The sequence below is a fragment of the Mustela erminea genome, chromosome 13 (assembly GCF_009829155.1).
Source record: "Mustela erminea isolate mMusErm1 chromosome 13, mMusErm1.Pri, whole genome shotgun sequence".
NCBI classification, from domain to species: Eukaryota; Metazoa; Chordata; class Mammalia; order Carnivora; family Mustelidae; genus Mustela; species Mustela erminea.
The window spans coordinates 73,439,048-73,456,298 of NC_045626.1; the positions used below are offsets into that span (position 1 = coordinate 73,439,048).

Sequence of the window (17,251 nt, forward strand, 5' to 3'; positions counted from 1 at the left end):
AGGAATAACATGGAGGACATTAGGAGAAGGAAAGGAAAATTGAAGGGGGGAATCAAAAGCAGGGGGATGAACCATGAAAGACTGTGGACTCCAAGAAACAAACTGGAGGTTTTAGAAGGGAGGGGTGGGGAATGGGTGAGCCTGATGGTGGGTATTAAGGAAGGCATGGATTGCTTGGAGCCCTGGGTATGGTACAGAAACAGTGAATCTTGGAACACTGCATCAAAAACTAAAGATGTATTTTATGGTGACTAATATAACACCATTAAAAAAAAAAGAAAAAATAATAAAATAACTAAACACACACAAAATGCACTGTAACAGTCAGAGGAAGAAAAAAGAATATTCCATCACACAGACCACCTGGGAGCCTGTGGTGTGGGAGAAAGAGGCATGTTGATGATGAGCTCACAGTCAAAATTTACAAAACACTGAAGGAAACAGTCCACCCTGAGAGTCAGCGTAATGTGCAGTAACAGCACAGTCTGAAAAAGGCTGAAAGATCTCTTGGCTGCTGTGGGGCAGGTAGGTGAGGGGAGAAGCTGGAGGCAAGGAGACCAAGTAGGAGGCTGTTGCTCTGATCTAGATGAGAGATGGAGGTGGGAGATTAGAGGCAAAGGAAATGGATAAGACTGGACCATTCTAAGGGCATATGGCAATCATTCTATAGAGGAGAAAGATCTGAGGCCCAAGGTCCAAGATTCTTTATTCCAGTGTATTCTTTCCCCATGTACAACACCCACATATGGACAAAATGTTTCTCATCTCCCACAGTGATCAGCATTTGGAGTGGAGGTATAAAAACATGAAATGGGGGTGTCCTCTTTCTCCCTCCCCAGGTTCAGCCATTACCTTGAACAGTGCTGCTGAGAACCTCCCCAATCTGGCCCTTTGGGGACCCAGACCTGCTACAACCTCTTACCTTCTGCTCCAGCTCTTTCCTGGATGTCAGCTCTGAGTCCAACCTCTCCTCAAATTGCTGCAGACGCTTCCTGAGGAACTCGTTCTCCATCTGAGCACAGTCGAAGCGCATCTGCCATTCATCCGCTATTTAACAAAGTCGGGGGTGGGAGGAGGCAGGAGGGGAGGTTAGGTGAATGAGGGTGGTTCTCTCACACTATCTTAGCTCTTTGTACATAATTTTGCAATATAGAGTTCCTGAGGCCTGACCTTGGGCTTCAGGTTAAGAAATCCTGCCTTAAGTCCAAGTTAAAATTGGTTTTTTTTGTTGTTGTTGTTGTTAAACAAAAAAATCAAAAACCTCTTCTTCCAGGCAGCCTGTCCTGACCACCTCTAGTTGTCCAAAATTATTGCCTGCTTACTATTCTAAGCTCTGTTGCCTTATACTGTTTAATTTCTCTATAAGCATACACATACTTTTCTTTTTCCAAGGGAATTCCACAACCATCTATTCTGGAGAGCTATTTCAGTCATTTGTAGATTCTCAACACCCTCTAGAAGCATCCACAACACACAGAAGTTTCCCCCATATATGTTGATACAAGTTCACCAATTGGAATCATCTTTCTGGCCAACCACATTGGGTGACAGTATGTAAGCAACAACTACTGGTTAAATTAATTAATAAATCAATGAACAATAATTAAAGGGTAATGACTAAGGGGCAATAAATGTATAGCAAAAGAGACATTGGTCCTAAGATATCTCTATGAGATAAGAGAACAATCCCTTGATTCAGTAAAAATCTTTTTAAAAAAAATCACTTGCTGGTATGATGAAAACTAATTGAATAGAAGGGGCTAGACCAAGGTTATGGTGTCTTTAGATTATCTGAGTAATAGAATAATTCCCTTAAAGTAATGGAACTATGGGAAACATTCTACATGTGGACAGCTGAAGATAGTGACCATCCACTTCATTCATCCATCCATCCATCCATCCATCCATCCATCCAACCATCTTTCCATCCATCCATCCATAAATACATCTATCCATCCATCCATACATCCATACATACATCCATACATACATAATGTATCCATCCATCCATCCATCCACCCATCCATACATACATACATACATCATACATTGTTCCTTCTACCATGCACTGAGATGCTCACTGAGCTGCACACGAGGCACAAGGGATAATGAAACAAGAAACCACACTATCTTCCAGCAGAATCTAGTACAGGAGACAAACATACAAAAAGACAACTACAACCTAGCATGATCAGATCTCTCACAAAGGAAGCTTATAGAAATCCAGAAGAGAATTCAAACTCACAAAAACAGCAAACCATTTTGTTCATGATTGTGTCTGAGGGATTTACTACAATGCCTAGCATATCATAAATACTTCATAACTTTCACTGGATGGATGGATGGACAGGTGGACACATGGATGGATGGAAGGATGGATGGATGGATGAGTGGGTACATGGATGGATGGATGGAAGGATGGGTGAATGCTCAGAAACATGGTAGGACTGAAGTCTTAAAGGAGGTGACTCCAATAGGGATTCCCACATAATGAACTCAAATAGGATGATAAAATTTTAAGGAGTTAGAGCTTGATCAGTTTTCCACCAAGGTAAATAATACCATGGCAGAAAAAGAATCCTGTCTCCCCACCAGGGGGGGAAAAAAAATTCAAATAGCAAGCATCTGCGAAAGGAATAGAAAGCAGAAAGCATTTGTGCAGCCTTACTCGTACTCTGCGTTATGATGTTCCACAGAGCGAGCGGTAGGCATGGTCAGCACAAGCAGATGAGGAAACGGTTCTCCATGCCTCAGAGCTGATTTCCACCTCTAGCGTCCCTCCCGGGGGTGGGGTATGGGAGAGGCATTCTTCATCCATACATATAACTCAGCCCTTCATTATCCACTTTTCCTAGATTTATCTGACTTCCCCATGTCTACCACAAATTTCTGGAGTGCGGGGCCCAACTAAAATCCTTCTGTCACCCCCTCCCCTGGTGGCCTACCCAGTGCTGTCCACACACCATAAAAGGTCCTCTCCAAACACTTCACCACGCCTGGTGGAAAAACAGCCATGTTTTCAATAATTGATACTCTGGCTTGAGCCATTGAGGAGGTTGTCGTGGACTTGCTGGGGTGTGATTAAAATGTTTTATGGCTCCTTTCAACATTCCTATATTTTAGAAATTTTCTGTAATGAGTATGTATTGCTTTCATAATGAAAAACAAAATATTTGTGGATTTGGCTTCCTGGAATGAGCATCCAGGGCTGAGAGCCTATATAGCATTGTGACTAATACGCTCATGGGCTAAGCACACCTCCCCCTCCCTTTCAGCTCCCAGATCTTCCCAGAGAGAAACAAACTGGGCTATCAATCACAGTCAGGATGAAACTGGGGCCCATGCTCTCCTGGGGAACTGTGCTGTCCCACCCCATGGGGTGTGGGTGAACCCATTTCCCACTCGCTGCTTGTACCCTCCTTCACTGGGTGCTGCGTACCAGAGAATCCCAAGCTCCCCTGGTAAATGCCGGCCCTGGGGTTAGCCAGGATGAGAGGAAGCCAGAGCAGAGTGAAAAGCAAATGCACTTTGCCTCTTCACCGCCTCATGACCCCTGTTCCTCTGAGTGTCCCTGACGTTTCTAGGGCACGAATCCTCTGGGGGCACCAAAGGGATGATGCCAAGGTTTTTAAAAAGTTGACAGATGCTCTGGGCGTTCTTCTCACCTGACTCATTTAGAATGGGAAGAGACGTTGACAGAGATGTCACTGTGCCTCTCGAACTATAAGACGTGGGTTTTGGGGTAACTGCATGAGCCAGGCATTAAGCAAAAAACCTGGCTCTGTGGAGCACACCTGTCGCTGAGTGATTCAAGGGCCTTGTCTTCTCTCCAGTACCCCCTGAGTGCCTAACACTGCTTTTAAGTGGGGACAGGAGTAGTTTCTTCTCCAGAGTTTACTAACACAGATAACGACCCCACTATTAGTAGCATCAGCCATTAAGAGTAAGGTAGCCATGAACATGGCTGAACGATTTCCATCAATCACCTCTGATGACATCCATTCAAAGGAGAGCAAACTGAGAAGCACATTTCTTGCCCCAAAGCCACCTACTTGGTAAGGGACAGAGTCTAGGTTCCAACCCAGTGATGCAATTTCATTGACTGCACTTCTAAAGACTGAAATACCTTGCTCAAAATTTATATGAAAAATATTCATGTAATTCTAAAGGTGCTTTGCCATAGAGCCATTTTTTTTAACATTCTTAGTGTTCTTACTGAAGTGTACACGTCATGTTGATAATTTGCTATTTGGGCTATTGTTGGGTTCTCTGCCTCATGTCTGCTCTAGACCGGAAGTTCCGGGAGGGCTGGGCTGTGTCAGCCCTAAAGCAATGTCTTGAGCATAGTCAGTGCTCAGTGTGTATGAATGAATGAATGAATGAATGAATGTATGAATGAAACAAAAAGGTGGCATTTTCCACCCACGCCTAACCACAGGAGTCCCCGGTCTGCTCACCTCCTCTAGTGTGGCTCCTTTCCAAGTCATTCAACTGAATTTTCTGCTGGGCTTCTTCCAACTGCTTCTGCACTTCCCCCAAATTCTTCTGGACTTGCTCATACTTGCTCTGGAAGAAAGACCTCAACGTATCAAACTGGAGCTCGACAGAGTCTGGGCCTGGCCGTTTCCCCCCGTGATACCCCCATAGCCAGGGACTGTCTGGCCTCTGCATGGTGCTCATTCAGGGCACCTCCAAGGCCAAGCCTTAGGAAGACCCAAATGTCCTCCAGGACCTTGAACATGGGAGTCTGCAAGCCAGTGTACCTTGCACAGGCTTACCGCTCTCACACGCAGGCAGATGGCAAAGGGGGCAGGCCCAACCACTCCCAGCCACCTTGCGTGGCCACAACCACACCCTCCGACAGCTCCCAGGGACTATTCACCTTCAGCTCCTGGACCTCCCGGCAAGTGCGCAGCCGCTCTGCCCGCTCGCTCTCCAGCACCTGGCAGGCCACGTCCCCTTTGAAGTGTTCGTCAGCGAGCTCTGTGGTCAAGTCAGCAATCTGGAATGGGGAGGGTTACAACAGGGTCACTGGTGGGAGGAGGGCCACCAACCCTTCTCCCCCCAGGCACCCTCCACAGGACCCCCCAGGGATAAATCACCAGCTCTCTGTGTCATGAGATGGTTAAGAGCGTGGATGTCAGAATTGTATTGGTCTTGATGAGTGAGAATTCTTGGCCCAACACTCACCAGTGTTGTGACCATGAACCAGGCAGGATGCCCACCCAATTCCCAGTTTTCTCAACTTTACAGAGTGGGAAATAACTTATAGAATCATTTTGAGAATTAAAGGAGATCATCCACATAAAGCTTAGCACAGGGCTGGCACATAGTAAGGGCCCAATTTAAAAAGTTGTTTTAGCAGAAAATCTCCTTACCCATCCTTCAGTGAATCATTTTGCTGGACAGACCAACAGGCTCCCCTCAGTAAGACTCACAGGTGCCCACCACATAGGAAAGCACTAAGCTACAAAACCTCTCTTTGGGGACGCCTTGGGGGCTCAATCGCTTAAGCCTTTGCCTTTAGCTCAGGTCATGATCCTGGAGTCCAGGATCCAGTCTCACACTGGGCTCCCTGTTCAACAAGGAGTCTGCTTCTCCCTTTACCCCTTCCCACTGCTCATGTGCTGCGTGCACACTCTCTCTCAAATAACGAAAGAAAGAAAAGAAAACCTCTTTATGGCTCCCCTCTACCAGGGAATGGCCATTCCTTGTTGTGTGTTCCCCACCCATTTATTCCAGGTGCATTTCTGCTACAATTACTGATTAAATTAGCTATTACATACACCTAAAAAAATATGACCAGGCAAGGCATTTCCATGAAAATTAGGAGGAATGCATTGGAAGAAATGAATGCATGAGAGCTGCTTCTTAAAACGCTTTAAATTCTAATTCAAACATCTACTTTTTCAAATAGTTGCAGGTGTGAAAACTACAGGAAAAAAAACAATTAATAAATTAGGTTTCTGCCAGTGAACTCCTTCACCATTTGCTCTGCCCTAATGAAATCAAAAGGAGAAATCACATAGTCACATGCTCGGGGCATGGTCTAAGAAAGGAAGAAGTGGGTCGTGAGTCAGGCGCTCACACTCTACAGGCTGTGGTCCTACCTCAGAAATACGGTGAATTAAGGCAGTCTTGTTTCAAGGCAAAAACATAAAAAACACTTATATTTTAATGAATTCCCACTTGCACCGACGTTTTTCCCATCAATGACCAACTACAGATGCCAGATGGGTCAAGACTTCTGTGCTATTATTGTCCCAAAGTGCAGCCTTCCAGGTTCAAGGATATGCCAAAGCAATGAGGAGAGAAATGGTTATAAGTGGAGTGTTTATGATGAAAAGGCTCAGAAATGACCTTACACAGAAGGATCATTCGGGAAACGGAGACTCCCTCCATGGAGCACAGTGGTTAAAAGACAGGGAAAGAAAAGGGAAAGAAGGAGGAGGAGGAGGAGGAGGAAGAGGAGAAGAGGGAGGAGGAGGAGGAGGGGGAGGAGGGGGAGGAGGAGGAAGGTACAAGGTTCAAGTCCAGACACAGCAACTAACATATTACGTGACCTTGGATGATCGTCTTCCTCTCTGGGGCTGTGGTCGGCTGAGCAGTAAAGTGCATTGCATTGGGGAAGTCTATCGTCCTTCCTGCATTCCCATCTGATGCCATAAATGTTGTACATGAAGATGTCTGAATGCTTCCTTCTCGCATAAGACCCAGTGCGTGGCACCGAGAAACGACTACGGGCTATTGTCACAGACTCTAAGTGGTCCTTCCAGCACGGAACCCAGCTGCCGCCCCAGCCAGTTCCCATCAATACCATCAGCTCACAGGTGGCCTCAAAAATCATTCCTCTGCCCCACGGAGGAGGAGGATGAAGACCTATACATTTTGACTTGGAAAAAAAATAAGTCCCCAAGATATATTGCCAACAGTGGAGAGTGGGGTGGGCGTGGGGGGAAGGAGAAAAGCAAAGTTGCAGAATAGAACGTCTGGCATGTTCCCGTTTTTGTTCTGTTTGTACTTGCACCGTTATCAAGGATTTCTTCTTTCCCCCTAGAAGGGTGGGCTCACTGGGGACTCCTCTATTTCCTTGTAATGCATTTCTCCACTGTTGATTTTTTTAACCACTTTTGTAAGCAGCAAAACACAAAACCAAATAAATTATCTTTTAAAAAATAGTCCCCAAAAACTGAGCTACAAAAACAAGGATTGCTGCTCCACAACATTCTAGGCCCCCCATCTTTTTTCCCCCTCCTCCAACCCATGGGCTTCCCATCTTGGTGACCACACCAGTGTGGGCTTAGACTGAAATGTGTATTTCAATGGAAACGGGGAAGAAGGAGGCTTAGGGGGAGCATTCCAAAGTCACATAGCAAGTGAGTGACAGAGCTGGGACTTGAGCCGAGATGAGTCCTGTCGCAAACCAGGGGCTCTCCCAGGGCAGAGCTCTCCTGGCTGTCTCTGGGGTGGGGCTTCCTGTTGCTGTTCCTTACACTGGTATCTTTAATGTGTTCTGCACATTTGCAGTCCCCTGGGGGTGGTCCCCTGCGGTGGTCATTAGAATGTAGAGCCCCATCTAGGATTCCCAGAATGCCCACACCACCGCAATCTTTGGTGGGACCCAGGGATCTGGACTTCAACACATTTCATGGTTATGCTTAAAGGCAACCAAGTTTAAGAATTACAGCCTTAGAAATTGCCAGAATCTCTTCCTAATCTTGGCTTCACGCTTGGCTTTAGACGAGTTAGACTGGCTTATGTACAAGGACACAGCAACACTGGCCCTAGAGGAATGATCGCTTGCAGTGAGCACTGAATATGGGCTGGAGCAACCTGGGATTGCCCCAGATCACGCCCTAATGCCCTGCCCCCCACCATCCCTGCAATCAGCATTGATCCCAAACACCAGGATTGTGTTCTCCCCACCTTAGCCAATTAGTGTGAAATTTAATTTGTTCTAATCAGCCTGAGCAAAGGGAGCACAAAATTAATTTAAGGCATTAATTTTGAGTTCTACACAACCCAAGTCTAGAGCCCAAAGGACAATTAATGCTTTCAAATTAGGGATATGACAGACGCTTTTCACAGAGACAAGTAGCCCCCGACCTTCCCCTGTCCCCACCAAACCCTCTCCCTTCCTACATTTTGGGGCCCAAGGGCTTTATCCGTAGAGGTGAGTTTTGGGCACCATGCCCAGAGCTATTAGGCAAATATAAAATGAAAACCAATTTAACGAGAGGAGAGCCTGGTCGGCAAACCCAGAAGGATCCTTGCAGATTATTCAAGGACCAATTAACTAGAAATTATTCTGAAAACCTCCCTGGATCCACCATTTAAGCCAAATCATCAGAAACTCTCTTTCTCCTTAGGGACAATGACTCCAAAGTTCTATCAAAGAGAAGGGACAGAAATGAATGAATTCACAGTATATTTTACACAGAGTCAAATAGAAATAATATCTATCCCTCTCACTGGCATCATTTGCAGTTTGAGAGAAACAGTGGGTAACCATAAATGTTGATGGACATTAAATGCTAAGCACACATGGGATCCTTTGGGTTGTCACTGTCCCTTGTCATTCATTATGTGAGCACCAACTGTGTGGTGAAGGCTCTGCCTTCATGGATCCGCCTGCCAAGCTGGGGAGATAAAACCACATGTAGAACACCCACGTCTCTTAACCCAACCTTGTCCTTGGCTCTCATATTCAAGAGCTCTCAAAACTCCTCAAATGATCTTATCTATAGAGAGCAAGCGGTGGCCTTTCACTGTCTTCCCAGTCCGTTTCAATTTAAAGAAAACAATTGGTTCATTACAAGCCCTTATAGCAGAAAAAGCTCATGCTCACCGAATGCTGGGAGAGACATTTCTGTCGTTCCCTGTTCACAGAACAGAAAACTGAGGCATTGAGTCACGAACTGATTTTGTTCAAGGTCATGGCTGTTAGGTCCCACAGGGAGTCCGCCCTGAATCCCAGGTGCTGAGTCATATTTACAGCACCTCCCTGTCCCCACATCCACCATCTGACTCAAGGTCCCACACCCACTGGGGTCAGCAGTGCCCCTGGAGAAGACATGGAAGGAGTGGGTGGGGGAGGGGGAGTGATGCAACCAGCTAAGGTGGGGCTCAAAGGCAAGATCAACCATGATTGAGGGACATGCCCCAAAAGAAAGCTTTATGCACCCCTGGTGGAAGAGAAGCCCCATCCCTGTCAACCTGGGTGATTAAGAGAGAAAATGGAAAATAAAATCAGAAAAAGGGGGTAGGGGTTAATCAATAGGGAAAGGTTCTGTCCAGCCGCAGAGCTGGCTGGCTGGGGTGCTGTTTGCTTATCAAGGAGATTAAAGCCATGGTTTCAATCGCATGGTGTCTGCCCTCAGAGCTGCCTCGGTCATTAGGGGACCTTCAGAACAATTCCCTAGCTTAATGGCAGCCTCCGAGGTTCTCCAGGGACTCACTCTGGGCACCAGGTCCAACACCTCCCTGTGTATTTCTCTGCCCAGCTGGACCTACTTAATCATCGTCACTACTCCGAGAGTGCTCACCCGGGGCCCGGCACAAGGTAACCCTCAGAACCTTCCAGGAACCAGGGAGAGGTAGGTACTGACGTCTCCGCGTTCCAGATGAGGACCTGAGGCGCCAGGGTACAGACACTCACCTGAGGACGCCCGGCCAGCCAGCGGCAGGGCTGGATGTGAATCAAGGCAGCCTGGCTCCAGGACCTTCTCTCCTAGAAACACTGTCAAACTGCTTATTGGGGGCTCAAAGAATGCGTAATAATGTATGCAGGAGCCAAGGAGCAAGGGAGGGACCCACAGACTCCAGCGTGTCGGTGGGCATGTCAGTGGGCATGTCGGTAGGAACGGGCTAAGGGGCCACACTGACAACGCTCTGACACAGGCAAGGCGGTGTCATGCATCAGAGCAGGACACATGGGGTGACACATCATCGACAGGCCTTGTGAGGAGAGGGTCTTCCATGAGCTTTGGAAGAGGTCTTCAAAGTGCCATACCACCACCCCCCTAATGAGAAAATAACCCCTGGGATGCTGTCCCCCACACATCCCATCTTGAAGATGTGTTTTGGTCCAGCCCTCCCCTTCAGGATGGCGTGTAAACCTCTAACAAGATTCTCCCAGCTCCTGTGATCTGGGCCATATTCAGGAACTGACCCCATTCCATAGCCTCCCTGTGGGCATGAGACCCTCTCACCACCAGGACTGCAGGGCTTGGCTGGAAGGAGGAGCCACTCCCTGACCCGATTCCCAGTTGGAGGAGCTGCTCCTTCTCTTTCGCTGCCTGTTTGGAGTCAGCCTGACCCAAGGTCAGAGCCCAGCTCTGCTACTCACTAGCTGTGTGATATTGGACAAATCACTTTCCCTCTCTGTCCCCTTCTAGAACACAGGAATACTAATCACACCTTCTTTGTACTTTGTTGGGAAGGTAGAATGAGACAAAACAAGTAAAGGATGGGTCACAGCACCTGGCACAGACACACTGTTCATTAAGTTACTTTAATTACTCAATCCAACAATATTTCGTTCATTTACTCCATTGGCATTGAATGCTTTGAGGGGTATAAAAAGAGCTAAGATGTAATCACATATGTGTTAGCGGTGGTGGTGATAGGTGAAGACGGGTATGTACACCGGGCAACGAGGGCCCAAAGCCCAAAGCCACCTGCCCCTCATCCACCTTCTGCTCCTGGACCTGACCTTAACTCATCCAGTTCCCCAAGTTTTCATCTGTATTACAAAGTAGGTAGAGAAAACAAGATGGCCCCCATCTTGGCTAAGGCACTCGGAATATTCCAGCTGTGCACTCCTCTGTGGGGCCTCAGCTAAGCCCACCATGATCATCCATGACTATGCCCAGACTTTGGCCAGAGGACCTCTGCAGCCAGCTTTCTGCTGGAAGGACACTCTCCCCAGCATGTCCCAATAGTTCAGGTTCAAGAGACTCTAATATCCCAAGGTACCCAGGCTTTCTTACTCTCCTGGGAATGACAAGCCTGCCACATCCAGTCCCCAGAGGCACAGAGGTGCAGCAGAGCACCAGGAGTCAGAAGACTTGATATACGATCTAGACTGTCACCACATGAGCACATGACCCCTCGCAAGTCTTTCCCCTTCCCTCCTAGAGATTATCTTCTGCTGGCCACGCTCGTGACTAGCCAGCACCAGCTCCCCAGCTCTTTGCAAATACACTTTCTTGAACGTAAACCAAATCCTGGTGTATGCCGGTGGATTCTCTCTCGGCTATTCCTTACCAAAAAGCGAAACTTCTCAAGCTGACGAGACTAGACATCCAGAGTGCACAGACCTGTCTTTGGCTATAAATAAAGTCTTCAGGAAAACCCAGAAGATATTCTAGAGAAGGAAGAAAACACCCCATTCTCATTTTTCTCCATGTGCTCCCACAGCCTTATAGGAAATCCCTAAAAGAAGAGAGACCTGCTTTCGGGTGAAAATAAAAAACCCCACTTGGCATCCAGGCAGAATTTTTTGCACGCTTGAGGAATATTTATAGCTTGCTTCCTGGAGGCGTCTCATCTCCTCTTCGGCTCCTTCGCAAATGAAGCACTTAAATCATTTTGCAATAATGTTGTCTTTTTAATAAGCCTAGTCAAATGGAGTTTCCACTGATGAGGCACACCATGTTTTAGCAACATTTCTGTCAATTGTTTCCCCCCTCTTACAGAGACAAGCGGGTGGGGTGCAGAGGCCATGAACGGGGCCAGGGTTATCTTCGGGATACGTGGCCCAAAGGACTGTCTGCCTCCCAACGATCAACAGAAACTCTTCTAAGACAGTAGAACCACAGGAAAGGAAGTGCCTTCCACCCACTCCTTCAAGTGTTGTCCCCAGACTGGCAGGTTCCTCATCACCTGACAGCACATGCGAAATTCCAAACCTCCAGAGCCTCCCCACACCTGCTGACTCAGAATTGCTAGGGCTGCAGAGCAACGTACTATATTCTAACACATCCTCCAGGGGATTTCAACACGCTTTGGAGTATGAGAACCACTGCTTTCACATGGCATGACTCTGCATCAGATTCACCTTGGGGCTTGTTACAAAGATGCAGTGAAGGATGCCCATCCCCGAAGATTCCCTCCTGGGTCAAAGCTTCGGGAGATGGCATGGAAAATCTGCAATGTACACAGCTCCCCCAGGTGATTTGGATGCTCTGTAAAGTATAATAGCAACTGGTTAAAAAAAAATCATAGTAGCTTTTTGGGGGAGGGGAAGGAATGAAAGACCTTTCTTCAAAAAAAATCTCACCTGGGCCCCAGTATGCTATATATCACCAAATCTCAGCTGCCTCTGATGATAAGATCCACCATTATGGAACATAAGAAAAGAAAGTGCTGCCAATTTTTAGTGCAAGATGCCAGTGATTGTCAAGATGCATCATAATTACAGAGACACAGAAAGGTGGAAAATAGCATGCATCTGGAAATCAGTAAAATACAGAATGAAACCAAAGAAGTATATCTATTGCCAATGATACAGGTTTGGGAGTTCTGGAGTCCTTTGACCTCTTCTTAGTGCTTTGTCAGGTCTCTTCAGAGACTCAAAACTTCAGAAAATAAATCTTCTGATTATCATCCAGAAGGGCAAGCCACAGAGCAGAGGAAGAGATCTATGCCATGTATATCCAACAACTGAACTTATAACCACAGTATATAAAGAGTTGCTACAAATCAATAAGGAAACTAGTAGACAATGGCCAAAAGGCTTGAAAGACTACTCTGCCAAAGAGGGTAACAAATTTTCAAACACCTGTGAAAGGGCACAAATTAAAAATCATGATGTGGGATTCCTGCACGCCAACAAAACCACTAAATGAAAAGGACAATACCCTGTGCTGGTCAGAGTGCAGGGCAACTGGAATGCTCACCCACTGCCATGGAAGAGCCAACTGGAATATATGATTAAGCAAACTGTTTGTGTCAATTAGAACCCAATATAGAAAGAACTCAAAAACTAGCAATTCCATTCTGAGTGCATTTCTAACAGAAAGTGCATGATATGTGCACCAAAACACATGTGGAAGGAAGTTTACAGCAGGCTTATTCATGACAGCCCAAAGCTGGAAACAACCAAATGCTCATTTATGAGAGAAGGAGAGAATGAGTCAATAACGCTCTATACACATGGTGTACTATACAGCAGTGACAATGAATAGGCCCCAACCATCCACAACTCGGATGATTGTCACAAACAATGTCACATGAAAGAAACCACACAAACACAACCACACACATTTGACTGTATCTAGGAAAAGTTCAAAACTAGGAGAAAAAAAAAACCACCTAATCTATATTGCTAGAAGTCTGTTTAGCGGTTACCCTTGCAGCGCAGTGACTTAAAGGGCTATGGGGTGGGGGTATTTTGGAAGGAGCCAGGAATGTCCTGTGTCTCCATACAGGTGTTGATTGCTTTGATGTGTTCAATTTGTGAAAATTCAATGAGCTGAAAACTTAGCGGGTGTGTACTCTTTTGTATGTTGGACCTTAACTATTAGGTTCAAAAAGAAGCAAGAGGAAGGGGTGGGGAGAGAACCTGGTAGGAGGATGAAGAAACGGTAACACTCAGTCCATTTAAATGTGCTTCCTGAATAAAGCTCTGCTTTTCCTTCTAGTTGAATTTTTTAGGGAACTGATTTCATGCCCTTGGCTTGCAGTTCAAGACAATGTCTGCAAAAGCACTCCTAGAGATCCCCTCCTCTATTTAGTATATGCACATTACTGACATTGTCCTTTGCCAGATTACTTAGTGCCCCTTTTCATGTAGACTCATAGAGGAAGCTTCTCTAATATCTCAATACCAGGGAAAATTAATATTATCTCAAGCAACAGATATATGTGTGTGTGTGTGTGCGTGCGTACCTGTGTTTAACCTGGAGACAATGTGTTTTTGGGATATCTTGCTTCCCTCTTTGCTTTGGTTGCTAGGGAGCTCAGCATCAACATTTAAGTTCAACTTTCATGGCTCCATTCACCCATCTGGTGTCTATTCTGTACAAGGGCCTGGGCCACTATGATGAGCAAAGACACACCCCTGCCATTAGGGCTTTACCTTCTAGCTGGGACCCAAGCATGGGAAGGGGGGAAGGAGGCGGTACAAGGGAGGGGCAGGCAGTTAGGACACACCCATCAATGCAGCGATAGGAAGCCCAAGGTCCGGGGATCACACATCAGTAGGGGCCAACCCATCCTTAACAAAATGTTAAGCCAAAAGGCTTCTTGGAAGAAGTATACCACCTGAACTGGGTGAAAAGGAATGACCAGGCATTAAATGGGTAAGAAGGGTAGAGGGCACAGCCCATGCTAAGTCTGTGAAGAGAGAGCGGGTCTAAGGTTCATGGTAAATTTCCATTTCCAAAGTCTTCCTCTGGTCTGATATGCCCTTCAACTCTTATTTCCCATTGCTCCGACATTCTTAGCTTTTAAATTTTCTCTTACTTTTGCCAAGCCCTATATGTCTTTTCATACCCATGTATAATACAGAGACACAAAGAACCTGAGTAGGATACTTGGGGGGCGCTGACACTCTGAAGGCTTGGTTCAGGTCTCAGAAGCCTGTCCCCTCCCTTCTTTCTCCAGCACTGGGCAAGCTGTAGCTCTAGATGATATTCACCTCATCATTCTCTTCAGTCGCCCCTGGCAGCGGAGGCACCCCAAGCCCCCAAGTCCGACTTGACAGTTGATGATGAATTACTGTATCAAATGTCAGATCAGTGGGAAGGAGTGTCTACAGGGAAGTCACTGATATTCCCAACCCATGCACAGCTCTCTGATTTCTTGCTTCTGCTGCTCTACCATTGCTACTTGGAGCCAAGTGCAAGAGAGGTCAGGTTGCGTGCTCGCTACAGACTTGAATGAGTCTGTGGAGAGGGGTGGGTACTTGAGCGTCATTTCCTCTCGTACTTCACAGTTACTTTCCCCAAGAGGGCATAGACCCATGGTGCAGCCTTTCCACCCAGACTCTCCTAACTCTATGTGCTGTGACTGTCCCTTCCAGGAGTCCCTGCTTTGTCCATGGGAGTCAGAGAGAGAACTTCTGGTGGGAAGAGTGGACACAAATGTAAGGGGAATGAGAAACGGTGGAAAAGAGATAACCACCACCCCAGACTTCATTCCATTTCCCCATGTGAGCTAGCCAGGCTCAACCTGGGCTGTCAAAAGAAGAAGAAGAATGTGTTTTATTGTCTTGATCATGAACTCAATTATAGCCACCACTATCCACATAGAAAATCAAACAATATTACTGGTAATAATAGCACCACAGGCTCACAGGTATGAAAAGCTCCAGTTTTTGCTCTAAACTGGCAAATATTATCCCATGTTGCCTCAGGAACTTTGCACTTGCCACTTCCATTCTTTTCCCCAGATCTGTGCACAGATGGTGACACCAAATGATTTACCACTAGACTCAAACATCTCAATCTAGGGAAGCCGTCCTGGACCACTCAGGTAAAAAAGAGCCCCCTGTCTGACTACCACCTTCCTCTGCTTAATATCTATAGCACTTGACCACCCAAAAGTAGTTTGCTTGTTTATTTACTTGTGTTCTGTCTCCCTCAATTGGACTGGGGACCTTGCAAGGACACAATTTTGCCATCTCCCTAGCTGGATCTGAAGTACCACCCCAGGCTCCGAATGACAGCTGGGACTAAGGAGGAGATGGGCACAGCACTCACCCTGGGCGCAAAACTTCAGGGAGTACCGAGAAACTCAGAAACCAAGATAAATAACATTCTAATGCAATATTTAAGAAAGTTTAAATTAATGCCAAAAATCTTTGATGAATAAAACATCAAAAATTTAAATGGAGACAGGATCACACTGTGCCGACTGCCTTACTGGCGTCACCTTAATCCCAGCCCACCAGTCCTGCGTTTATTTGAAATTTGGGTATTTGGCTCATCATGGATTTTTTTTTTTGCATCAATTTACATTTTAAAAGATCCTGCATTGAAATATGATTTATCTTGCTGACTTTTTGGCACCCCTTTAAATTTCATGCCCTACTCAAGTGACTTACTAGAGTCCTAGCCCTGAAAAACTAAGGGGAACAGCTAGTTTCTGTGAACAGCTCTTCCTTGATCTACCCATCGCTCCACAACCACAAACATGTTATACTCTATGCATTTGTTTAGGAATCTGGAATTTGCAGTAGTTCCCTTGGCGGCAGGGACCATCTGGCTCCCATCCCCATCCCCAGCCTGTGAACTCAACACTCAACTAAGGACAGAAGACATTAGCCAGGTGGTCACACCCCCAGCCCCCAGATGTAATTTCCAATCACATGTTCCTTTCCCCCCCCAGAGGGGACCAGTTCCCCGAATTAGGATTCCCATGAAATATCTTCACACCAAGACCATACAGCAGATGCCCCACTCCATAAACAGTATTGTCCTGCATACTTAAAAGGTAGTATGTCCAATATCATATTTTAAGGATTCTCTCATAACTTAAACCATTTTTCTTCAGTGTTATGTTTTTGAGGGCAATCCATGTAGATTCATCTCTAGTTGAAGAGTCAGGACATGTTTTCTATAAAGAGCCAGACAGTAAATATTTTTTAGTCTTTGTAGATAATAGAGTCTCTGTGACAACTACTCAGCTCTGCCATTGTAACATGAAAGCCACCAGACACTACACATGAATGAATGGCTGTGGCTGTATGCCAATAAAACTTTATTTACAAAAAAGAAATTGTGGCCAGTGGGATTCTGCCTGTGGACCACAGTTTTCTTGCCTCTGTATTCATTTCTACTTCTAGCAACTCAATTTTTTTAAAGCTTTTATTTATTTATTTGTCAGAGAGAGAGAGAGCAAGCACAAGCAGGCAGAGTGGCAGGCAGAGGCAGAAAGAGAAGCAGGATCCCCACTGAGCAAGGATCCCGATGTGGGACTCAATCCTAGGACTCTGGGATCATGACCCCAGCGGAAGGCAACGGCTTAACTGGCTGAGCCACCCAGCAGTCTTAGCAACTCAATTTTTAATCTAACAAAATATGTTCATCCTTTCTGTTATTGATAGACTCCCATGTGGTTGTTAACATTTTTTCATGACAAAGTCACTCCTCTATACTTCTCGTCTCTTCTTAGGTAAGTGAGACACATTTTTCAGCATATACCCAAGATAGAATGGCTAGAGCACAGCATAGGGACAGGATTAACTTTCAGAGACAAGGTCAAGTTGCTCAAGAGTGAAGAGATCAATTTACACTCCCAGGGC

At 46.0% G+C, this 17,251-nt stretch overlaps 1 protein-coding gene across 1 annotated transcript in view; it reads right to left on the reverse strand.

Annotated features, from left to right (window-relative positions):
- The window catches only part of MYO18B (myosin XVIIIB), a 255,291-nt gene that overhangs the window by 129,109 nt on the left and 108,931 nt on the right, over positions 1–17,251 (reverse strand). The window contains exons 26-28 of the mRNA XM_032310793.1: positions 4,883–5,002; positions 4,458–4,566; positions 923–1,047 (exon numbers count right to left, since the gene is read on the reverse strand). Of these exons, the coding sequence (XP_032166684.1) occupies positions 923–1,047; positions 4,458–4,566; positions 4,883–5,002 (354 nt within the window). The remainder of the gene's footprint in view (positions 1–922; positions 1,048–4,457; positions 4,567–4,882; positions 5,003–17,251) is intronic.